Source organism: Ylistrum balloti, unplaced genomic scaffold (genome assembly GCF_031769215.1).
Source record: "Ylistrum balloti isolate Yb309-2 unplaced genomic scaffold, AGI_CSIRO_Ybal_v1 Utg369920, whole genome shotgun sequence".
Classification (NCBI taxonomy): domain Eukaryota; kingdom Metazoa; phylum Mollusca; class Bivalvia; order Pectinida; family Pectinidae; genus Ylistrum; species Ylistrum balloti.
Window position 1 is genome coordinate 688,527 of NW_026782038.1, and position 27,264 is coordinate 715,790.

Consider the following 27,264-nt stretch of genomic DNA (forward strand, 5'->3'; position numbering starts at 1 on the left):
TTTCTATAATCGTCATAAGCTATTTAGGATGAGTGTATTGGCAGACCAGTCTCCTATGATATCTCTAATTTGTGAACATGGGAAAATGACTGATATCAGTTGACACACACATACACACACATCCTCACACAAACACACGTGGCCTTTGTTTATCGTTGGCCCTACTCGAGCATAGTTGTATGAGCCAGCTGTGATAGCCAATCAAATAAGGATTTACTGAAAAGCTCCGCCCACTAGGCAGTTAGTGATTCTCACAAGTCTGTCGCATCAACCTACGGCAAACAAGGTTGAAGAAATGGAAGATATCGCGAAGGAAGAAACACTCCATCTAAGGAATAAACACGTTGGGTAAGTTATTCTAATCACTTGAAACTGATCGATGACATCGCTTATACAGGGCGCCTGTGTCTATATTTTGTTTTAGTAATGCACCCGTGTTAGAACGGTTTATGTAAACGCTTTACTGTTGGATGTGTGCATGCGCATGAGCGTGTTGACAAATTTCGTCCCCAAATAATTTTGACGTCTGCTCATCTTAGGCCTATAGTCTGTGTTATAAAACTAATGCCTCTTGTTTCAGACGTTAAGTCGACATTCGACAATTTATTTCAAAGTACACTAATCATACATATGTGCAATGATAAATTTAAAGCCACAAATGTAGCACACTCCGTGCAGAAGTGTATAAATTTACCGTGTAGTTGGCGGCATGCTAACTTCAGAGCTATGTCTAATAAACTCTTATCAACCGGCTTCGATGATAATTACAATCGTATCTTATCAAGGTCCGTGCTCTTATCAATTTCTGACCCAACAACCATATCAGATGGAACAGCAGTACTAAACGCTCGAACATGACAAGGCCCTGCGTGTTCAATGTGCACGTGCATCCTTGACTGGAGGAGTCTACAGCGTACCTGTCGCCTTCATACAATAAAGAACATCAAGAGTATATAATCATTCGCGGCCCATGCAAAGATATAAAATATGCTTAGGGTAAAGGGGTGCGAGTGAATTGGCCAGTTTCGTGAGTGTTCTGTCCAGCGTTATATGTATGCAAAATTTCTAAATTGTTTATTTATGTGCTTAAACATATTTTCTGTATGAAAATGCTGAAATGTGAGCTGGTACTAGAGGTGATGTTTGTGAACATGCATATAAAGTATCATGACACTAAGGAAATGCAGCTTGAAGAGCAAAATTGTGTCAATTTCTATTTATTGTAATGGTGACCTAGTTTTTCACTGCAGAAGGTTGAAGCATAAATTCTACAAGAGGTGATGTTTGTAAATGTGTGTAAATTATCTTGACAAGCATAAAAAGAATGTTGCCCGTGGAGCTGTGAAAAGAGATTTGTCTATTTCTATTCATACTAACTGTGGTTTGGTACAGAGGTTTGACAAGCGAATTTGTACAATAGGGGATTTTTATGGGTTGAAAATTTCATTACAGTGGTTTGATTAGTGATATATACATAAACAAATTTGAAGATGTTTATTGTTAATTTTATTAATAAGACCGTGTACTATAATGAGGGACTTTACGCTACTTTTCTATGATTTGTGGGAGGATAGCAACAGGAGATACATATGTTAATATAATTTCAGTCTTTGCTTTGTAATTAAAAAAAATCCTGTCATCCTCAACATTATGTTGGATAACTTGGTGGGGGAAAAATCTAATTCATACATTACCGCTTGTAACTCTGATGCTGCGCATGCGTATAAGCCTAGAAAGAAGCAATATGACGGACACAAATACGAAAAAGGGATGACCTAAAAGTTACCCAACAGAAAGTGCCAGAAAACGTAAGAGGAAGGAGTCAGACCAGAAAAGAGGACAGACTAAAATTTATATTAGCAAGAGATCAATAGATGGCAAAAGATGAAGGAGGGTCTTAGATTGAATACGGATTTGGAATTTGCGAAGCTGCTGCTTGACTGGTTAGCTTAACGTCAGTTTATAATGACAACGTATCCGCTTGTCATTGATTATAATTCAATATTCAGTGTTTGACGCGTGTATATGTTATGAACAACACTACTTAAAGTATTATGTGATAAATGTTGAATGAAAATAGTTGTGTTATTTGGTTGAAATTACTATCAACAACGCATGTTTGTTGTTGACTGCAAGGTGGGGCCCAATTAGGGGTATTTGTTCGAAGTGTGAAAATATGATGGTGCTGGTGTTACTGTCATAGAATAACGACTGTGGTGATAAACATAACCTTCATAATAAACACATAAACACATGTTGAATAGTAAACAATATCAATGTGTACAGAAAAAGTATCAATTCCTGTGCATTTCTGCACAATGAGTTTTTTCTTTTCCGATTGTAATTACCCCTTTTGGGGCCCCACTAGTTTAGCACCCGCGATTGACATAGATAATTCCCGCACGGCAAGCCAAAACAAAATGAATTACTAAGATTGATTTTTAAAAATTATATAATATAACACTATAGAATCATTTACTGCAAACAAGAATCAGCAGAAAGGCGCAAAAGCAAGTGTTATACATAAGACATGTGCGTTTGTGTACACTTTCCTCATAATCCATTTTTTCTTTGCAGCGGAAGTAAATGACTTCGTTACGTGACAAGCCATGTGACCCACTCGGCTTTCTTCGTAATAAACTGAGCATGAACATATTTATAAACAATTGTTAGATAAACAAAGTCCTGACACTGAAAATAGGTACAAAAACAATAAATTTGACGTTATAGGTGCGTGTATCGCTTTATTATGGAAATATTTTATTATTCATAAGCCGAATTCTCCATTTCCTGATGTTGAAATCTAAGGTAAAAGCCACTTTAATCTGTTGTGTAAAATGCTACTGTTGATTCAGCCTCCTCCACTTTTTACACAATCAGGTATTGGTTACCTACCACTGTTAGTTTATATTAATAAACAATCTGACTGGATTAAGCAGGTATATGCTGAAGACATTTTTTTTACAGTTGATTTATAGTTGCTTTGCACACAGTGAGGAAGGGAACACCATATTTCATGAAGGCATATATATCTACTTGACATTTGAGACCTGTACTCAGGCATTTAGTGTATGTGCCCTATAAGATATCTTATATGGAAAGGCATGTAAATTAGTTCAGTCTCTGCTTACCCAGTTGAGAACTGCTTGGGTACAGAGCTATGCCCTTATATTACCTTCTGACCCTCCTTTATAGTTACATTCCTACATGTAAAGTATCAAATATGTAATTCCCCAAGAGATGGGAAATCATTTAACATCCATACATCTGCATGTCACTTTACATAAACGTTCCATTCAAATCGCTTTTTCTCAATAACCAAAAGACCCAGGGTGCTGATATTGGGCCAGTAGCATGCTAAAATAAAAGGCTACCAAGTTTATTCAAATGAATGACCTTGACCACAGGTCACAGGGGCCAGTTGTGTTAAAACAAGTTCTTCTCATTAACCAAACATCCTTGGGTGCAGTTATTGGTCCTTTAGCATACTGGGGAAAAAGACTATAATGTTTGTCCAAATAAATGACTTTGACCCACTTTCAATTTCAAGGTAACAGAGGTCTAACATGTTAAAATCTTCATACAACTTCTATTTAGTATCCAAAAGGATACTATTTATATTGGTTTTGTGTTATAGCTTAATTTAGGGCTACCTAATTTATTCAAATGACTGACCTTAACCCATTTTCAAGGTCACTGAGGTCAAAAGTGTTGAGAACTGAAAATTTGTTCAGTACAGTTTTGTCCAGTTTACAGATGTTGACTTTAAGTATGAGCAAACTCTTCTGTGTAAGCTGTTGAGCATGTGAGCAATTAAGGCCCTTTGAGTCTCTATTATATATGTATCTCTCTTTATATTCCGATGATACCGTTAAAGTCCATGGGCCTCATGTTTTGTATCTTTAATCAAAATACTTACCTAGATTACGTATAAGAATGAATAATACTCACAGATGTATAAAAATGAGATTAAATAATTAGATGATCATTTAAATCTCATCCTCATCCCATCATTACTATCTAACTCCATATTACTTCTAATAGATTCCGCAACTCTCTTTTTTAATTGTCCTCTTTCTTTAGAAAGAATGCAATTGAAATCCGGCATGATGAACAGATATGTATTTCATGCCATGGGCTTGTACAAAGGAGGGATCTATAAGGGAGAAAAGGGTAATTTTGTCTTGTGTATGGTAAACCCAAGCTAAACAAATAAACAAGAGGCTATAGAGCTTATATCACGTACCTAGTTTAGTTTGGTGACATTACTCTGTATAAACTAAAGGGAAAGCATTTTAAAGAATTTCCATTTAAGCCCTCAGTCCTCTGTTCCAAATGGGTTAAGATGTATGCAAAACTGAGCTATCATCATTCATTTAAGATTTAAACAAATGTAATCATTCCTTCAGAAGCAGAAGAATTTTAGAGAATTTGCTATATTTCAGCTCTGGCCACTAGGGGCCAAGATCCACAATTTAGAAAAAAATTTGTTTTCCTTTTTCAAGGATGCTTCATTTCAAATCAAAAGTCACCTTCATCCCATCTGAAGAAAGATTTTAAACTTTGTTTCTATTTCTCCTATTGGACCCTACCCCACAGGCCCCAAGGGGCCAACACCCATCATTTTTACAAAATTTGTTTTCTCTTCACACTAGGATGCTTCAGACCAAATTTAGACAATCATTCCTACAGAAGAATGATTTTCCTTAGTTTGCCATATTTTCCCTTTCAACTTTTGCCCCTAGCTGAATGTTGTCATACCCTTTGTTTATACAAAATTGAAACTTTACCCAAGGATACTTCAGATCAAATTGAATTGAGACAGAGTCCAGGTATGCCTTCAAAGGAGAAGAATATTAGAATTTGTTCTATTTACCTTTCTTAGCCCAACCCCTAACACAGCCCCAGGACACGAGACTCCTGTTTCATACAAATTGATTCCATATCACCCAAGGATGCTTCAGATGAAATTGGGACAGTATCCTGGCATTCCTACAGAAGAAGAAGAATTTTGGAGAATTTGTTCTTTTTCCTTTGGGTCTTGACCCTCTTGCTCCTGGGGGCTGTAATGTACTGATGACGCCAAATTTATTTCCCTACAATTACAATCAAGAATGTTTCAGACAAAATTGGGACAAAATCTTTGACCATTCCTCAAGGGAAAAATAAGTACTTTTAAGATCTTACTAAATTTACCCATTTGGACACTGTCCACCCTTGATGCTGAGACCCTTGGTTATACAAATTGATTCCCCGTTACTCAAAAATGCCACAGACCAAATTTGGATAATATCCTTTCATTTTATAAGAAAAATGATTTTTAAGTACATGCCCTGCAGACTTGCGGGAGCTGATACCCACTATTTATACAAAATTTAATCCCCACCAAGGATTGTCACATTTTACATAGTAGTTGATGACTATCGTAGCAATAGTTATAGTTGTGTGTATGACATAGGCTCATGGGTCCTTTGAACCAGGTGACCTCAAACATTACAAATACAACAAACCTTTACATTTTTTTTGTGGAGTAATTATATAGCTGTTGGTAAAACTCAAGAATTGACTGGCCCCTCCTGACTTGTGCATTGTAAACATGTACATGTTGTTAAGTTGTTTTTTATTTTTAAACATATTTTTTAAAGTATCACTTGAAGCCTTCGAGGTATAAAATCAGATCAGGCTGGCACTCTCCTAATTGATAATTAGTGGACAATGGTGCTATAGCTAGTGCCAATGTTATAAGAGGTACATTGTTTAAGTAGGAGCATCCGATGTGATACATGAGGTGGAAATGGATCAAACAAGAAAGAAGGTCCATTGTAGGTGTCATAACTGGGGGGTGTTTGTCATTTTAGTCAGCTCTTGTCATTACTCACCCATGAATGCAAGACCATTACAATTATGCTACTGAAATAGATGGGCTCTTTCCACACATGATGGACAGAATGTCTTCCAAGTGACAAAACAAATTAATAGTTGTTGGTTGATACAAGTTGATGAAGGAGAAAGGTCAAAGTTGCACAAAGTATATTGTAATGGCTTTGAAGCTGGGAGTTGCACCTATCAGCTGGTGAATGGTCAGTTTTTTCTCCTAGAACCAAACAAATTACTTCGCTTCTGCCTTCAATTTTGCCTTGACATTTTCCCGGGGTGCAGAGAGCTAAAGTGACCATAACTTGTAAGACAAGTAATTCATACAGATGTACAGATGTCTCACAAGATTGGACTAGAAAAGCTCTTTGTAGTGTACATCTACATATTGAGTGACATTTTTTTCTGTTTGAGCTTCCTTTTGGATACATGTAAATTAAAATACTTAATTGCAAACATTCTCTTTGATATTAATATTGAAAGCTTATCAAAGACATATCATTCATGTAGTACTGGAACACTTCACATTATTAAGGTTTAACATGATGTTTTTGTTGTCATGTATGTCAGTGTCTTGGTTCTATAAATATTCTGAAGGTAAGTGTTATCTTCACAACAAAGTTCATGTCAAACAAAATATCAGATTTATTAATGGGTTCAACATGTGTTACATGAATTGTTTGACCCAGAAGATGTTCTAAAGTAGAGCTGGCAAAACGCAAGGCAGATCCTGTTACTTGTATGATCTATAAATAAATATATGGCCTTAATTGTTCTCTGCTTTTAGTTTTATTACTAGTACTGTACAGTGTTAAATCTACCCTTAACAAGTGGTTCTTCTATTACAGCTATATTGTAGGGGTTTTTCTACATGAAAACAAAATGTAATTGACCTCATTACTGCTAGATAAAAATTACAATTGTAATTGGTTGAAAAATATAATATAGAAACATTTACCCATAGCTATTTTTACTTTTAAAAAATGATCATTTTTATAGAAAAAGAACATTTTCTTAGAAAAAATTGTATTTTTTTTATAGTGCTCTGTAGTGAAATTTTGCTTTCTACATTGGTTGGATTTAATTTTAATTTGCATATGTATTTAGGGGCTGATATACATGTATGTAAAGTAATCGTAACCAGATACTGAAGTTTCATATTAAGTTAATGCATGAAAGAATGAAATATGTATCTTGGGACAAAAGATTTTTTTTTTCATTTTTTAAAATTTTGAAGAAATTCTGTCGTGGTTATAGATATAAACATTAAAACTGTATATGATTGCAATACTTCTAGACAGGATTATAAACATTAGAGTACATTTGTGTCTTTCTTACTTACTAAAGGCACATCTTTCTAGCACGCATTTAATTGTAAATGTGATTGTACTGTTGTGCAATTCAAACCTATAGGTAGGTGTTTGGATGTGTTGTGACTAGGATTTTGAATTTTTATAGAGGCATGAAAAATGTTTTTTTTTTTGTTTTGAGATCTTCTAACTATATACACATATATAAAAAGCCTTTCTGAAAACATATTGTATATAACAGATAAAAAACTTTTTACACCTCAAAAGATTTTTTTTATCTGTTTTATGTGTTTTCAACGAGGCTCCTAATATAGGTGTATAGTTAGAAGATTTAGGTTAAGTTGTTTTTTTAGGACACCTGAGATGAAGTCTCATAGTGACCTATTGCGATCACCTTTATCAAGCATCATGTGTCTGTAAACAGTTTAACATTTTTGATTTCTTCTCAAAAACTCCTCATTCAATTTCAATGAAATTTTGCAGAATCTGTCCCTTGCTGAAGATGAACCAAAACTGTGAATTACACAGGCCCCACCCCAAAGGGGCCTGAGAGACAAGCCAAAAGGGGTCAAATGCTCTGTATGAATGGAAGCATCTTAGGTGCTTTACCAAAATTATGAATTTTATGGCCCCAGGGCTGTGCATTTCTCCTTGGGGAGGGGGTAAATTTTACTACAGATTATAAAGGAAAACTTTTTGGGCATAATTTGTTTAATTTCCGATAAAAATATTTCAAACTTGCTTACGATTATGTGTGAAGGATGATGGCTTGATGGTTTGCCCATATTGATACTGACTGACCTCCAGGGGCTGATGGGTGGGGTCAAAATGGGTCGAATTGACCAAAATCTTTTCAGCACCCAGGTATAGTAGAATCAAATTCTCTGTATGAAAGGAAGTATCTTAAGGTGCTTTAATTACCAAAATTGGTCTCAAATTTCTTTCTGGGGAGGATGTTTTTTCAAACTTTACTGTAATTTTCATAGAAAACTTGCATTTTTGAGCATAACATTGATTATTTCCCTCTGGAAATAACTTTGTCAGAGTTTTGATGGTATGGATGTATTCACACTGACTTACTATATTCAGTGTTACAATTTCTGTTTCATCACACTTGAAAACTACCTGTTAACCTTTATATTCAATAATGCTTATCTCAGGTGACCATCAAGGCTGCTAGGCCTCTTGTTTGGTCTCATAAACTTACCTTTTCCTGAGTTGAGGCCCTTGTACCGAAAAATGCAAGCAATATGGTTCTAATTTCTGATTTTCTTAAAGCTGAATGAAGATACTAAACAGAAATTTAGTATGTGGTTTTATAGTGGAAAGGTTCTTATTAATATTTGGTCAACGTTTTTTCCAGCACTTTAAGTTTTGGTCCTTAGACCTTTCAGTTTAGTCATTTTCTCAGTGTTGTATGGGAATATTGAACTGAAATTTGATTATTAACAAGTCAGCTATTTATTAACTTTAGACATGCATTTTTATTGGCCAACAAATACCTGACACATGGAAATGTCACAAGTATACATTAAAAAATGCCTATAACACTTAAAATCTCCTAATGGTTGTCACACCATAACATCTAGTGATATCTTTATGTTTTCAGTGGAGCTTGTAAGCTGTTCTTTGCATCAGATCCCCTAAAGATTGTGCGTGCCAGTGGTCAGTATATGTATGATGAACAGGACCAGCAGTACCTAGACTGTATCAACAATGTATGTCATGGTGTGTATCTCATACTGTATGTTATACTTGTTTAATTTGTCATTTTTAAGCCCATGCCTCTTGATAAGCCCACCCATAATAATTAATTGCTGCTCAGCAAAATAACCAACAAATGCGATTTTCATTCCCACGAAACAAGTTTACAGCTACATCAAGTCATTAGGTAGTCAACCTAGGCATATTGCAAGATGAATATAATATAAATGGTACTGCAGCTGTGTATAAACCTGAGCCACTGATATCATTGTCCTGATATCTCAACATTGACACAGATACTGTTGAGTTCAGACTCCAAGTACATATCTGATCAGTTTTTGGGGAGGAGCGGGAGAGGCATGAATTGTGTAAATCCATCTGGAAACACTGTCATCACTGTGGTGTCTTTATTTCTGAATGAATTTTAATCAAAGTTTATGCAAAGGTCAACTGTTTCAATACCTCGGATGAATTTACATTTCAAGCTTCATTGGTAGAAAGGTCAAGTTCTAATTACTTTATTGCTTTATTTAGAAATGAATTAAATGAATTAAGATACATAATCTGATGAGCTGAAACAAATGTCCTTTTATAATACTTATTTTAGTTTGTTAGCGGTCTAATATTTAATAGCATGTTTCCAGTTGGACATTGTCATCCTGATGTTGTCGAGGCTGGATGCAAGCAAATGAAGGTGCTCAACACAAACTCTCGCTTCCTGCACGACAATCTTGTTCTTCTGGCTAAACGCCTCACGGAGACCATGCCTGATAAACTGTCTGTTGTGTACTTTGTAAACTCAGGGTAGGTAATTAGAAATATGATATATACTGTAAATAACTTCTGATGGAGTATATGATTAAGAGTTTGTGACTTTTAATATAACTCTGGCATGTTGCATATAATTCTGATTTCTGATTGTAACCTCTTCAGTTATATATTCATCTTTTATACGTCGTACTGCTTGCTTGATAGATAACGTTATTTTTGTTTACTTCAAAATTTCATATAATGAAAATTCATCTATTGGTGTGCATGTCATTATGACATGACTAGATCAGTGTTAAATAACACCTTAAGTCTGTAATTCTTAATTATAATAATTTGTAAGTAAGTTGATAGTTGGTTGATTTGTGATTATATGATTTTTTAGGTCAGAGGCAAATGATCTGGCTATTCGACTCGCAAAACATTACACGCGAGGAACAGAAATGCTAACTCTTGACCAGTAAGTAATATGTCTGTCCTCTTTCACCTTCAAATTATCATTTGTAATATGTCTGTCCTCTCTCACTTTCAAATTATCATTTGTAATATGTCTGTCCTCTCTCACTTTCAAATTATCATTTGTAATATGTCTGTCCTCTCTCACTTTCAAATTATCATTTGTAATATGTCTGTCCTCTCTCACTTTCAAATTATCATTTTTGATGTACATGCTGTTAATTTTCATTTTATCGTTTTAAGATGTCGATGGATTTTTTTAGTGACTGCCTTGAATTTCAAATTGATTAATTTCAGTGCTTACCATGGTCATGTAGTTTCTGCATTGGAGGTCAGTCCATACAAGTTACGACAACAGGTTGACAATTCTCATCCTCCACCTGACCATGTACATTGGGTAAGTAATTACCTGTACATGGCCTCCCTCCCTTACCTCTACCTGACCATGTACAACTATCAGTATGGGGTCTTCCCTTCCTTACCTCTACCTGACCATGTACAAATATCAGTATGGGGTCTTCCCTCCCTTACCTTTACCTGACCATGTACAACTATCAGTATGGGGTCTTCCCTCCCTTACCTCTACCTGACCATGTACAAATATCCCTTCTTAATGACTATGTACACTATATAATTAGAAGATAAATAATACGACCTGGGTAATGGGTAAATAAAACCATATGACCTCCTGAACCCAGATATCTACCTCACCTGAAGATATATCTGGGTGAAGTAGATATATGATCTCCCCTCCCCAAACTCCACTTGACCATGTGCATTTGTGAAAGTAGTCTTATGACTTCCTCCTCCCTTACCTCTACCTGACCATGTACATACTGGTTTATGACCTTCAATTGCCAATTAACCTCCATGTGACCATTGTACATTTTGTTAATAATTCATATATAGAAGATAATAGGCAATCACAACAAGCTCAGGATACCAAAATGATCATTTATTATTATTTGTCTACCGGTTTCTCCCGAAACATATGGGCTTCTTCAGGACCTGAAAACAAAAGTTATGGAGAATGGAGTTCAGATGCTGGACTCCCTCAGGAGCTAGCTGTAGACAGACTGACAATTGCTTCTGATGCCCAGAAGACAATTGATAAAAACAATTTCTACTACACCAAATTCTTTCACATTGTGGTCATATTTCTGCATGATATGAGAGTCACAGACATGGTTTGCCTTTAAGGCTGAAGACAATTATTGGTCTAAGGTTCAGAATCAAATATTCTTGTAATGACAGTTAAAACAACTATTAAAAATTGTCAAAATCTCCTAAAGCTTGTGACTATGCAAATGTAATATTATGATATTGAACTGTAATAAATTATAACATTTGTATATGGGTATAGGCTTGGCACTCTATTAGGTGAGAATTTTGGCTTGGCATGTAATGTAGGCAAGTCTCCGAGATGTGACAACTAGGCAATATATATGATGTGGATTTTAGAAAAATATGTAATTTGTAAATATCAGAAATGGTTGTAAGTTTCTGAATTGCCATTTCCAGTCTGTAGCGCAAGATTACAGAGCATTAATGCAGTCTCTGATTTCACTATGCTCCGAGTTATATTCCCTTAAACTTGAATGGAATATTGATTTTTTTCTTTTGAGCATTTTGTTAGGTGTCGATTAACGCTCTGTATGAGATTCATGAACTCCTCTCTGACTGTATAGACTACATTCAGAATGGCATTTATTTCTCTTCTTGTCAAACTGTTAACTTTTGTGATTTCACCATTTCAATTGTATAAGTGGAGCAAAAACAAATACAGGAGGGCATAGTAAGTGGTTACCTGTATTAGTCTTGATATATGGTACATATGCATTAAATATAGTGTAATCTGTACCGGCCCTGACCCAGTACTTAAGTAGGGTTGACATACAAACAGAACACATTATTCAAGTAAGAGGTGTTGTTAAAGAATCTGATACAAAGGATATGATAGAAACTGTCTAGACAAGATGATATGAGCCAAACAAATCCATTTAAGGGTTAACAAAACAATATAAATGTGACATGAATGTTTTATATTGAAATTTATTACATACAATTCAAGAATTAAAATAAGATTGTGTAAACCTTCCTACATGTAGTACATACATTAACCCTACCTGACTTTGTAAATATCTGTTTTTATTTAGTCGTAGGTTTATCTGTTGTAGTAGTTTCAGTTCTGGTTCAGGTGACCTAGATAAGCAAATTCCAATGTACCTCCAAATTACCTCAATGATTATACCGTAATTATCACTTCCTATTCTTGGCATTGACTTGTGGTATATGTAAGGAAAATGGTACTAAAATTATGTGAACAGGTTACAATTGGATAAGATATTGATGGATGGATTTTATCACTGGTCTCCATATAGGACTAGTTATGTAACAAAATCCATTATTAAACAATGGAAAGGTAGTTTTCTAATTGTTATCAGGATCTTCTTTTTACTGTTATATTCACGGTTATTTATACACATGTCAGTAATTAAAAAAAATACATGTGTGTCGTCAGTGTCATTACTCATAATTTTATGTACATGGAATCATAGTGCAGTGTGTAAACATAACATACAGTAAGGAATTACAGTGGACATTATGTGTGAAAGATGAGTCACGTCTTGTATATATTATTCACATTTCAAATCACTTTAAATCATTATAAATACATTGGAAAACAAAGCAGACTGATTAATTCAATAAAGTATAATGTGTCATCCAAAACTCTGTATGTGTACATCTTAAATGACATAGGGCACTTAAGGGTTAAACATACATGGGCATGGTATAAAAAGTTGCAAGTTGTTAGCATGTTTCTCATTCACTGACAGTTACCAGTGAGTCATTTCTCATATGGAATTGCCTGCTAGACATAAAAAACAACATAGGAATATTTCCACTTCCCACAAATTATGTTCTTGATTTAAGATCCTTCAATGGAATATATTAAAAGCCAGTACCGTCTAAAGTATGGAGACTCACAGATGACAACGCTGAGAGACTCTGACATTACTGACAGACACTGACATTACTGAGAGACAATAACATTACTGAGAGACTCTGATGTTACTAAGAAAATCTAACATTACAGAGGGACTGATGTTACTGAGAGACTCTGATGTTACTGAGAGACTCTGATGTTACTGAGAGTCTCTGATGTTACTGACAGACACTGACATTACTGAGAGACAATAACATTACAGAGGGACTCTGACGTTACTGAGAGACTCTGATGTTACTGAGAGAATCTGATGTTACTGAGAGTCTCTGATGTTACTGACAGACACTGACATTACTGAGAGACAATAACATTACAGAGGGACTCTGACGTTACTGAGAGACTCTGATGTTACTGAGAGAATCTGATGTTACTGAGAGACTCTGATGTTACTAAGAAAATCTAACATTACAGAGGGACTGATGTTACTGGGAGACTCTGATGTTACTAAGAAAATATAACATTAAAAAGGGACTGATGTTACTGAGAGAATCTGATGTTACTGAGAGACTCTGATGTTACTAAGAAAATCTAACATTACAGAGGGACTGATGTTACTGGGAGACTCTGATGTTACTAAGAAAATATAACATTAAAAAGGGACTGATGTTACTGAGAGATTCTGATGTTACTGAGAGAATCTGATGTTACTGAGAGTCTCTGATGTTACTGAGACTGATGTTACTGGGAGAATCTAACATTACTGAGGGACTGATATTACTGAGAGACTGACTTGACTGAGAGAATCTGATGTTACTGAGAGAATCTGATATTACTGAGAGACACTGATGTTACTGAGAGAATCTGACTTTACTGAGAGAATCTGATGTTACTAAGAAAATCTAACATTACAGAGGGACTGATGTTACTGAGACTGATGTTACTGGGAGAATCTAACATTACAGAGGGACTGATGTTACTGAGAGACTCTGACTTGACTGAGAGAATCTGATGTTACTGAGAGAATCTGATATTACTGAGAGAATCTGATGTTACTGAGAGAATCTGATATGACTGGGAGACTCTGATGTTACTGAGAGAATCTGATGTTACTGAGAGACTCTGACTTGACTGAGAGAATCTGATGTTACTGAGAGAATCTGATATGACAGGGAGACTCTGATGTTACTGAGAGAATCTGATGTTACTGAGAGACTCTGACTTGACTGAGAGAATGTGATGTTACTGAGAGAATCTGATATGACAGGGAGACTCTGATGTTACTGAGAGAATCTGATGTTACTGAGAGACTCTGACTTGACTGAGAGAATGTGATGTTACTGAAAGAATCTGATGTTACTGAGAGACTCTGACTTGACTGAGAGAATGTGATGTTACTGAAAGAATCTGATGTTACTGAGAGAATCTGATGTTACTGAAAGACTCTGATGTTACTGAGAGAATCTGATGTTACTGAAAGACTCTGATGTTACTGAGAGACTCTGATGTTACTGAGAGAATCTGATGTTACTGAGAGAATCTGATGTTACTGAAAGACTCTGATGTTACTGAGAGAATCTGATATGACAGGGAGACTCTGATGTTACTGAGAGAATCTGATATGACAGGGAGACTCTGATGTTACTGAGAGACTCTGACTTGACTGAGAGAATGTGATGTTACTGAGAGAATCTGATGTTACTGAAAGACTCTGATGTTACTGAGAGAATCTGATGTTACTGAAAGACTCTGATGTTACTGAGAGACATGTTACTGACAGACTCTGACATACTGATAGTATCAAACATTACTGAAGGACTTTTGACATAATTGTGAGACTTTGATGTTATTGAATGACTCGCAGATGATATTACTAAGAGACTGACGTTATGACGAGACTCAGACATTAGTGAGATCATCTTACATTACTGAGATCATCTGACGACGTTACTGAGATCATCTGACGTTAATTAGAGAATCTGACATTAATCAGAGAATCTTACATCACTGAGATACTTTTTGACAGTAAACTCATATACAACATTATTGAGACTTACTGATGACAGAATTGGGACTTAAAGACGACAGATCTGAGTCACATGAACAACATTACTGGGACTGATGATATTACTAAGATATCACAGAGTGTGTTACTGGACCTGCGCAGACCTCAGTATTGAGATTGACCGTCAACATTACTGAGACTCCCACAGTTCCAAGAGGCACAGATAACAGATATTTTATATGGTGTGAAGTCACTTATGTATGGTATATGTCAGAGATTTTATGTTTTTTCACAATGGTCTGTTGAAAAGTAAAACTCTTACTTAGGCACTCTATTCCTGGCAAGAAGTGCTACAGATTGCATCCTGATCTCTTTACAAACTTCGCTCTACCATTGACATGCAAATATTTATTTTCATGTTTGCTAACAGATTCACTATATGGGACATCTTATTCAAATTTGCTTTGCAATGTCAAGAAACTAGCTAGCCTGCGTAGGGATTATTTAGTCTGATCAATATTTGGATTTAAATAGACATTTTTTTTATGCAAATCTATCAGATTCTCTTAGACGGTTTAGTTATCATTTGGTATTGAGAGCTCAAACTCTCAGTTAAATAATTAGAACTGACTCAGCATTTCGGACTTCTTTTTTTGTCAACTCAGGGCTTTCTGTAACAGTATTGTCAGTATGTCAGTACAGAACACTCAAAGCTTAATATGTACACTGTACACATATTGTGAAAGTTAATCCACAGCTGGTTAAAGTCTGGTCTTCAGTGTATATCTACAATGTAACCTGTGTTGATATTCAGCCCCGTAAATTCCATTGTCTACAGGGATTCCAGTTCCTATTTACAAAACCTGGTATATTATTATAAGCAGTAGGGGTCTGACTGCTTGATTGTACCTGATCAATATTACTTGGCACATTTTGGTGACAAAGTTGAAGTATTAAACTGCTTATAGACTATAATGGACTGAGTTGAGTCAAACACCACTGACTAACATGATTGAACTCTACCTCAACGCCACTAACCAACATGGTCAAACTCGACATAAAAACAGCAGATTAGCTCTACCTGGACACCACTGACCAATATTGTCTTTGACATGTCAGATCAGTATGGTCCAACTCTGCCTCAATCTACACCACTGACCTGTGTTTAGCTTGGTATAACTGTGTCCTGACACTACTGACCAACATGAGCAAACTCTTTCTCAAAACTACTGACCAACTGCAATTTCTAACTCTGCCTCAACACTAATTACCAACATTGTCAAACTTGATTCACACAACTGAACTGTGTGTAACTGGATTCTAACATTACTGACCGACACCAGCAAAAAAATTGCTCTGATATCACTGCCATCTTGGTCAACTGCCTGGATACCACTAACTAATATTGTCTTTGACAGATTAGAACGATGTGGTTGAACTCTGCCTAAATCTACACTGATGTCCAGTCGAGTGTTACTTGGTGTAACTGCCCTGACACCAATAACCACCAGAGTCAAACTTTGCTTTGACAGGTGTGATCTCATAGCAAAGCTCTACATCAGCAAGTTTGACCCACATTGTCAAACTCTAAAATATCTCAATTTACACTCGGCCACTGACATGACCAAGACCAGCAAACTCTTCCTTGACATCATTGGCCAACATGGTCAAACTTTGCCATGACACCATTGACCAATTTAATAAAACTCTGTCTTGACACAACAGAATTTAAAGTTCAAAGTTCGAAAGTGTTATTTAACATCAGTGCAATAAAACAGTAAAACATAAGCTCTTATGAGCTATTAAAACTAACACGTACAATATTAAAACACATGCACAGTTTCATTAAACAATACATACAGTACAGTTTATAAATCATTAAAACATAAATTAAGAATAATATTGTCAAACCCTGTAAGACGCTATATATAGACTTTCACATGGTCAAATTCAGTCTCGATCAACAACACCAACCAGGATGATCAAACTACCATAAAATTATAAATTGGCGATATAGTTCAACTGTGACATTACTCCCCTGACCAACAAATATTTTAAAATAATTATCTGTATTTCAGTATTATGTGAGAACTTTTGATAGATTCTGTTTCTTAAAATGTTGACAGCTGTCATGTCCAGATGTGTATAGAGGTAAATTCCGTGACTGTGACTACCCTGGGCATGATATGGGCCAGGTGTATGCCAATGAGGTGAGAGATGTCATACACAAGATCCAAGAAGATGGGAAGAATGTTTCTTTCTACATTGCTGAGTCGATGCAGAGCTGTGGCGGGCAGATTATCCCACCACAGGGCTATCTTAAGTCTGTCTACAAGTATGTACCTGCACCACCATCCGTAAGAACTCTGTTTATAATTTTAGGCATGGTATTCTAGAAAATGTGTTTTTAAAATTTCTCAGTCACAATGTTTTGGCGATATTTACAACCTGTGTGCAAAATGTGGTGATTGCACAACTGGAGTATACAACCGTATGTTTCTAGGAAAGAATGTCATAGATAACATATACAGTACCTAAAGATAGATGTGTCGGAAAATGTACATGTATACAAGAATGTAGGTGTAGGTATTGGTATTATATCATGTATACAGATCTGTGGGTGAAAGTATGCTTGATATGAATATAAATGTGAACAATGATAACATTATCCAGTATTATCTCACCCAGCTCATAGGCAACACTAGCTTATGCTGTAGTGTGATTACCATTATCAAGTCATCTTGAGTCAACCATTCCTTTCAAATTATTTGTTCTTAATAACCAAAAGGCCCAGAATCAAATTTGCTGAAAGTTCCTTGGATGTGAATATATTATGCTGATAGGTTTAGGAATTAAAGTATCAAAAGATGAATAAACTTGAACAATATTCAAAGTCACAGCAGTCAAATTTGTCCAGTCTTGTAAAAGACTTCTGATAAGTAAAAGTCTGAGAAGTATAATATCTGGTGGAAAGGTATTTCTAGTTCAAAGCAGAACAAATATTGAGAGAGAAAAAGAAGTAAAAGATATCATATGTAGATAAACTTCATTTATTTTACAACAGTTGCAAAACAAGTTATTTCAGCTTATACCAATCACTCGTGTTGACCCAGATGTAAGTGCACAATGGGTCTTATTGTGAAAGGAAACTAGAGTAATTGGAGAAAGATCTTGTGGTCAGGCAGATGACCCCGTCCTTTTTTATTTCCTTTCGGGGAAACAAATCCCAGATGGCTAGGTGAAAGGTCATTGTGTCACCACTGCACCACCTGAACTCCCTTGGAAATGTCATTTATCTTAAATCCTGGTAATAGCGGTCACTGTTTAGAGCTGAGTGTTAGAAGATTAAGCTAGTTGTGTAAATCATTTAAAATTGATAGGATGTGATCATATTGAATACCAATGGTGTTCAATGTTGTTAATGTATTTGTGATGAATATTAATGATATATTTGATGAACATTGAATACCAGGTGAGCGATGTAGGCTGATTGGGCTCTTGTTGTTGTTCTAGTGCTTTGCATTGTTGACATGATGTCATTTGAACAAGAAAGGAAAATTTCAGACAAAGATATGCTGAACTGGTTAAAAATACATGGCTATACATGTCCAGGGAAGGAGAGGTTACTCCCTTTTATTCTGGACAGGTACATCCATGAATTTTACCAGTGTGAGATTTCCTTGCCTCACTTTAGGGAACCCTAGGTTAGTATTTTGGTCTTTATTTTCATGCTCATTTTAAGCATTTCCTCATTCAATCATTTCTCAGAACCCCAGAAATTTCTTGATGTCTACTGTTTTTGTCATTAACAATGGGTCCCTTTTTACTTTAGAGAAAGCCTGCCAATCCTTTGTTCAAATCATAAGGAAACCTTTAATATTCATAATAATTTCTAAAAATCTAATTATTCTGGTAGGGAGAGCAGCTTTTAAGGATATTAGTGTGTCACAAAAAAGATCGATGATGTGTTTTCTAAGACAAGAAGTTTGGAATGTGCTCAGTATCATCAGGAAGTTAAAAAAAGTTGGCTAGTATGTGCCTATGGTGCTGGATTTGACAGTGGAAGTGAGAGATACAGTGGAGGCAGTATTGATCAGTGGCTGGCACCAGTCCCTCTGACTTTGTACCAGCTGGTGTGCCCAATACAGTTGCTTGCTTCAGACCTCCTGACTACTAGTTATAGTTTGCCCAATATGTTAAACGCCTCTCTGACATGTAACATCCACAGAATACTTCGATAAATTCAAAGTAAAAATGATATAATTTCCATAGAAAGTGTCAGATGAAATGTACATTGAATAAAATGTGCTAGTATGGGATGGGAAGTAATGTGTGTTTGGCATGAGTTCTCCAGTCAATATGATAGACTAGCTAGTAACTGTCTTTACCAATAGCTTGATTTGATCATATAATTATAGTCACTTGTATTGTGATATTCCAGGCAGTGCACTCAGTTGTTATTTGTATTAATATACTCTCTGTGTTAGCTAACTCTTCACTTACCAACTTAGTCAGCTTTACAATTGATGGAATTATTATACTGTTTTAAAAGCTATTGTGCAGTTTTTTTATTTAATTTTGATATAATGGCTGTGAATTTTGTATAAATATTCCATCCTGGTGCTTTAACACAATTATTAATCTGAAGCTCATCTCTTGGTCGGACAAGCTGTATGTGGACTCAAAAGTGTGGAATCATGGAATGAAGTAAGAGTTTTTAGATTTTTTATCATTTGATATTCTAAAACTACAGTGTAGCCCCATAAGTGTGATAGGATGTTGAGAAGAGGTGTTGTGATAATCCTTATATATTTTCATTGCCTCCCAGTATATGAGAGGGCATTAAGTATTTTTTTTATTGTTTATTTATGTTGATGGCATGTGTTCTCTACAGGTATGTGAGGGAGGCTGGTGGCATTTGTATAGCGGATGAAGTCCAGGTGGGATTTGGCAGAGTGGGCAGCCATTTCTGGGCCTTCCAACTTCAAGGTTAACTTGAATATTTAAAACTCTTACAAAATCTTGTCAAATTTGGTACAGCTTTAATCTCCACAATCAAACTATGATCCATGGTGTGTACTGTGATGATATTTTGTATTAATCTTATCTGTAGTGAGGAAATGTTCTAGCCTGACAGATTAAGCATAGTGTGATCTAATGCAGGCACTGTATGTTACAGCACTGGTATGATATAACTTGTGATGTTTCCTTGGTCTGGAAAATTCATTACATTTGTTGTGTTTTAGATGTAGAGCCAGATATTGTTACACTAGGAAAACCAATGGGTAATGGTCACCCAGTGGCTGCTGTGATCACTACACAAGAGATATCAGACAGTTTTAAGAACAGCGGTATGGAGTACTTTAACACGGTAGGTCAATATCTCTGCTATTTCTGTGTCACAGGTATTAATTTTCTGTACTAGTCAGTCCATACAACAATTGGTGTCACTGTATTATGTATGAAGAATGGGCACATAGTTATAGGGCTATGCATCAAAGTATCAGGTAGTTATAGGGCTATGCATCAAAGTATCGGGTATAATGTAACTAATTCACTGAGGGTGTTATTACAGTGTAGCAGTGCAGCAACAGTCCCATTTTAAGATAAACAAGGTAGCTGTGTAACTTATATAGTGTAGCAGCAATCTCTTTTTATTAAGATCTACTGTGTTAAGATATACCATGTAATTGTTGCTATCCAAATCCAAAGTCAAGATATTGATGTTAAGATAAACCATGTAACTGTTTCAGTATGGTGGTAATCCAGTGTCCTGTTCAATTGCCTTGGCTGTATTAGATGTTATTGAAAAAGAACACCTGAGACAGAATGCTCTGGACGTTGGTCACTACTGGAGAGATAAAGTTACAGAGTTGATGAGCAAGTTTGACATTATTGGACAAGTAAGGTAATCACAGTTTACTAGTTAGCTCACCCAGCTTTAAGGGCCAAGTGAACTTACGCTGTGGTGCGGCGTCTGTCGTCCATCCATTGAGTGTAAACTTTTCCATTGAAATAACTTCTTTCAATAACCAACAGACAAAATGTATTGGTATCTGGCTAATTGGTTTCTAGGATGGATGCCCACAAAGTTTGCAAAAAGAAATGACCTTGACCCCGTATTCAAGGTCATGGGGCCAAATTTTTGAAAACCTTCAAACAACTTCTTCTGACTAACCAAAAGGTGCTGAAGTATGGTATTTGACTGATGATGCTTAACAAATTTTGCAAAAAGAAATGATGTGGACAAATATTCAAGGTCACAGGAGTCAAACTGGTTAAAACCTTAAAAGGACTTATTCTGACTAACCAAAATGTGAAATTGCATGGTATTTGGCCTGTTGGTTACAGGTTGAAGGCTGACAAACTTTGGGGAAAAAAATGACCTTGATGTATATTAATGGTCACCTGGTGACAAATTTGATAAAACGTTTAAAAAATCTCTTCTGAATAACAAAACGGCACAGAAGCCTTGGATTTCGCTGATAGGTTCCTATAATGAAGTCCAACAAAGTTTTAGAAAAGAAATGAACTTTGACACTTATTTAAGGTCACAGGAATCAAATTTATGAAAGCCTCCAAACAATTTCTCATTAACAAAAAGGCCGAAAGTATGGTATTTGACTGATAGGTTCCTAGTATGAAGCCTGACAAACTTTATGAAGATAAATTACCTTGACCAATATTAAAGGTCACAGGGGTCAAATTGGTTAAAACCTGTACCAATATTGTACATGTTAAAGTTTTTGACAAACACTGATTCTATTTTTGAGGAACATTAAATAACAGGTGAGAGGTGCAGGCCCATTGGGCTTCTTGTACGGATTGTGATGTGATAGAACTATGAACAATTTGTACATTCACACTGAGGTAATATGGATCTCATTCAGATTGATTGGTATATGAATTGAACTAAGATGCTTTGAAGTAAGAATTCATTTATAGTTGCTTGTCAATTAAACATCTGATGTATTTTGTAGTTATATTTCTTACTTTGTAATATGCTGCTATTAATTTTATAGTCTACTCTTATCATTGCAATTCTAGGCCTGAATCAGACATCAGTTATCAGTCATAGTCATTATCATACCAGCTGACAAGGAACTGGTGACTGTATGCCTTATCTGTGGACAAAAGTAATATTCTTCAGTCAAGAAGTAAAGGTCTTTCCAACATTTTACAAAAATAGACCTTTATATCATAGCATTTGTCCATTACAGAATAGGCCATAAACTGTAAGACACCATTCCTATATGACTTCTATATGTTGATGTTTAACACTACGACCAATCAAACAACCTTATTTTCATATAACAGGGGTCAAGGTCTTTTTCTTGGTATTGATCTTGTGAAGGACAGGGAAACCAGAGAGCCAGCCACTGAAGAAGCAAAGAAGGTTATTACGAGGTAAGAGTAATATCTTGACCTGATAAAGGACAATGTGACATTGGATTGGAATTCTCATAAAGTTAACAATCCATAGATTGGCTAATTGACACCCATGGTCATGGATATATTGCCATCTGAAGGAAAAAAGCACTTGAATACAGTTGAGACTTGTCTCAAAATTGCTTGAGTCGAAATTCTGTTTGAATTGAAATGGTTGTCTAGACCAGATTTTTGTCCTTGTATATCTTTGTAGTTTTAGTTTGGATGACTCAGATTTCATTAGTCGAAATTTCGGTTAAATCAAAGCGATTTTTCAGTCCCTTCAATTGCAAAGCAAGGGAAAAGTCACTTGTTGTCTCGAAATTAATTTTTGTCAAAACATCAGCACTTCTTCTGACAAAATCGATCAATACATACACAAAGTTTAAAGTCTAATATTCTAATACCCTTCATCTAGCATTGTACGTTGTTTATCCATAAACAAGTTAACACTTTCGACTTCTCAAAAACCTCAGATCCAATTTCAATGAAATTTTGCAGAAACCTTCCTTGACCTAAGATGAACCAAAATTGTGAGTTATACTGTCCCCATCCACCATGGGCCTGAGGGCCAGGCCAAAAGGGGTCAAATTGACTCAGATTTCAAAAATTTATTCTCAAGATATGGTAGAATCAAATACTCTTCATGCATGAAAGCATCTTAAGGTGCTATACCAAAATCATGAATTTCATGGCCCCAGGGTCCCGCATATCCCCGTGGAGAGGGGGTAAAGTTTACTATAGTTTATATAGGAAAACTAGATTTTTGGACATAATTTGTTTAATTTCCATTGAAAATATTTCAAACATTGTTAGAATTATGTGTGAAGGATGACGGCTTAATGGTATGCCCATTTAGATCCTGACTGACCCCCAGGGGCTGATTGGCGGGACCAAAAGGGGTCAGATTTACTTAAATTTCAAAAATCTTCTTTTCAAGACCCAGATATGGTAGAATCAAATACTCTTCATGAATGGAAGCATCTTAAGGTGCTTTGATTACTAAAATGAGTCTCACATTTCTTTCCGGGGAGGAACATTTTTGTTTTAGATTTTACTGTCTTTTTCATAGAAAAATTGTACTTTTGAGTCATTGGTTATTTCCCACTGGAATTAACTTTATAAGAATTTTAAGTATAGGATGACAGTTTTAATGGTATGCATGAATTGACACTGTCTATATTCAGTGTCACAATTTCTGTTTCATGACACTTAATAACTATCCTTTAACCTTTATATTCAATATTGCTTATCTCAGGTGTTTGTCAAGACCGCTTGGCCTCTTGTTAGGTCATCTGACCTAAAGGGTTTCGTCTGTCGTTGTGTGCTGTGCATAAACATTCCGTTCAAATGACTTCTTCTCAATAACTTAAAGGCCCATGGTGCTTATATTTGGCCTGTAGCATGCATGTAAAGCTATGTAATTTGTCAATATGAATGACGTTGACCCACTTTCTAGGTAACTGGGGTAAAATATGTTGAATTATTTAAACAACTTCTTCTCTAAAACCAAAAAGCCAAGGGTACTGATATTAAGCCAGTAGCATACTGAGATGAGGGGCTATCAAGTTTGTTCATGTTATTGACCTTGATGTACTGCCAAGGTGACAGGTGTCAAATATATCAAAATTTTAAAATGTTTTTACTCAATAACCAAAAGGCTGAGGGCCCAGAATTTTTTACTTGAAGTTTCTGAGCTTGTTACTAATTATTGTAAGATATTTTCTATAAGAGTTTCTGAGCTTGTCACTAATTGTTGTAAGATATTTTTTATTTAAGTTTCTGAATCTGTTACAAATTATTGTAAGATATGTTCTATCAGAGTTTCTGAGCTTGTCACTAATTGTTGTGAGATATATTTTATTAGTGTTTTTCGACTTGTTACTCTAATTGTTGATATTTGTTATGATGATTTTTGAGTTTTACACTAATTGTAAGTTATTTTGTATAAATATTTCTGACCTTGACATTATCACTGTTGTAGGATGAAGGAGGAACATATATTGTTGAGTACAGATGGCCCCTACAGTAACGTCATCAAAACCAAGCCTCCCATGTGTTTCAGTAAGGATGATGTTGACCATTTTATGGAGAAGTTTACAAACATTTTAATGGAGGTAACCTCACAAGGAAATGATACAAATATCAACTCTTCACAGGGGATTAATAGCTGTTCCCTCACTACTAGTAACATGGATGTTATCAACTTCGATGATGGCGACATTAACAAAAACATATGTACTGGCCTACAGGCCATGAAGGTGCACTAGTCTTTTATCTACTGCTTAAGTTGTTGGTGCAGCATGTTGATAAAGTAACATACAGTGTCACCTTGTATGTGACCTTGCTATGGCTTTTGGTCAGTTACTGATGATGTAGTCTGGACAAAGTGCCTCATATTTGTGGTTATGATCCCATACTCTCACTTGGCTCCATGAGCTATAAATACTGACTTTGAGATATATCAGTTGTAATAATCCCTTAGTCCACCTAGCTCCATGAGCTATAAATGATGACTTTGAGATATAACAGTCGTAATAATCCCTTAGTCCACCTAGCTCCATGAGCTATAAATACTGACTTTGAGATATATCAGTTGTAATAATCCCACAGTCTCTCTTGACTTTGAGATATATCAGCTATAAGTCTCTCTTGACTTTGCTATAGATACTGATGAGATATGTAATAATCCCACAGTCTCTCTTGACTCCATGAGCTATAAAACACTGACTTTGAGATATATCAGTTGTAATAATCCCACAGTCTCTCTTGGCTCCTTGAGCTATAAATACTGACTTTGAGATATATCAGTTGTAATAATCCCACAGTCTCTCTTGACTCCTTGAGCTATAAATACTGATTTTGAGATATATCAGTTGTAATAATCCCACAGTCTCTCTTGGCTCCTTGAGCTATAAATACTGATTTTGAGATATATCAGTTGTAATAATCCCACTGTCTCTCTTGGCTCCTTGAGCTATAAATACTGATTTTGAGATATATCAGTTGTAATAATCCCACAGTCTCTCTTGGCTCCTTGAGCTATAAATACTGATTTTGAGATACATCAGTTGTAATAATCCCACAGTCTCTCTTGGCTCCTTGAGCTATAAAACACTGCACTTGGACTATCACATGACCTTTTAATTTGGTCCTTGTTAAATGGTATATTGTATTCCTGCATGTATCTTACAATACTTGAAACATTACAAGGTTCAGTCCATCTGATTTATATGGAAGTTACGTTTCTAATGTGATTGTACAATTGATGTTACTTTCCTCAGTAAGTGAAGTGAATGGTTTTGATAGAAACATTTTACTTGTATGAATTTCCAAACTGCTTTTTATCAAAAATGGCATACTGCAGCTACTAGAGACTGCTGTTTATATCTCATCCTTTTAATATTTCAATGATATTTGTATATGTTTGGTAGTTATGGTTTATAAATTAAGTTTTATCTGTTATAAAGTAACCTTAAACAACATCAGTGTAACAAATACAAAATTGATTAAGTAGTGCAACAGTTTCTAATTAGATAAATAATGTAAGTGTAACATCTGCTTATTAAGTATATGGTTTCAATTGATTATAATGTCAGTGTAGAGGTTACCAGTTAATTATAATGTCAGTGTAGCAGTTACCAATTAATTATAATGTCAGTGTAGCAGTTACCCATTAATTATAATGTCAGTGTAGCAGTTACCAATTAATTATAATGTCAGTGCAGCAGTTACCAATTAATTATAATGTTAATGTAGTAATTACCAGTTAATTATGATGTCAATGTAGTAGTTACCAATTAATTATGATGTCAATGTAGCAGTTACCAATTAATTATGATGTCAATGTAGTAATTACCAGTTAATTATGATGTCAATGTAGTAGTTACCAATTAATTATGATGCCAATGTAGCATTTACCAATTAATTATAATGTCAATGTAGCAGTTACCAATTAATTATAATGTCAATGTAGCAGTTACCAATTAATTATGATGTCAATACATATTGTTACAGACCTCTGAACATGTATCTGTATAATATTGTATACTGAGAAATATTCGCAGCAGTATAATATTGCAGATAGGACAAAATCATCAAGTGGGCTGATGGTTATAATGATCAAGCTGAAATATAAGATTTTATGTATATTAAGGCTGATTTAACATTATGGTGATAATGAACTCTTTTATGCAAGGACAGAACTAGCCCTTAACTAATGTTTCCTGTTATACGTGTATATGGTAACGTAATCAATGCTTTTTAAGGTTATGATTAGAAAATATTGTTTATTTTGGTGTTACTCTTTAATGTAGGGCAGTTTTTGTTAGTCTACTTTTACAGTTAAAACCAATGCAGGGTTTCCATTACTAGTCATATCCATATTCAGGGAAATTATTGATAATTATGTCAGTGTTTATACAATTAACATTTATTTAATTAGGGTTTTGTGTCATATTCTATTCTGTTTGAGAATAATATTGTGATATATATGCTATCAATAATGCTAAAAAAGGCTATATATCCATCTCTGATGTGCGTCTTCAGTTGGATGCAACAACTGGAAGATCTGCATATCCTAGCTATCCTTGCTATTTTGTTTTGGCATACCTTGAGCCATAGTGGAAACCCATGATCTTTGCAATGCTTAAGGCAGTTGTGATGGACTATTGCCTTTTGTTTCTTGTCTGCTGTGCGATATAAAACAGGTGATTTCATGGCGGTAATCACATATTAACCTATCCCGGCTGGTTTAATCTTTGGGCACTGTCCCA

At 35.3% G+C, this 27,264-nt stretch overlaps 1 protein-coding gene across 1 annotated transcript; it reads left to right on the forward strand.

Moving 5' to 3' along the window:
* The first annotated feature begins 259 nt into the window (after positions 1-259).
* Positions 260-25,108, forward strand: LOC132546885 (ethanolamine-phosphate phospho-lyase-like). The gene is made up of 11 exons (XM_060210613.1): positions 260-348; positions 8,794-8,912; positions 9,533-9,692; positions 10,042-10,116; positions 10,410-10,509; positions 17,188-17,396; positions 19,956-20,050; positions 20,308-20,432; positions 20,815-20,969; positions 22,379-22,468; positions 24,474-25,108. The coding sequence occupies exons 1-11, from the start codon at positions 296-298 to the stop codon at positions 24,757-24,759; spliced, it is 1,467 nt and encodes a 488-aa protein (XP_060066596.1). The 5' UTR covers positions 260-295; the 3' UTR covers positions 24,760-25,108.
* Positions 25,109-27,264: the final 2,156 nt, after the last annotated feature.

Bases quoted from the DNA above. Each gene is read 5' to 3' on its own strand.
- LOC132546885 (XM_060210613.1), top strand. From the start codon at position 296: ATGGAAGATATCGCGAAGGAAGAAACACTCCATCTAAGGAATAAACAC. The intron at 349-8,793 runs GTAAGTTATTCT...TTATGTTTTCAG, and splicing joins CTAAGGAATAAACACGTTGG to TGGAGCTTGTAAGCTGTTCT. The intron at 10,117-10,409 runs GTAAGTAATATG...GATTAATTTCAG, and splicing joins GAAATGCTAACTCTTGACCA to TGCTTACCATGGTCATGTAG.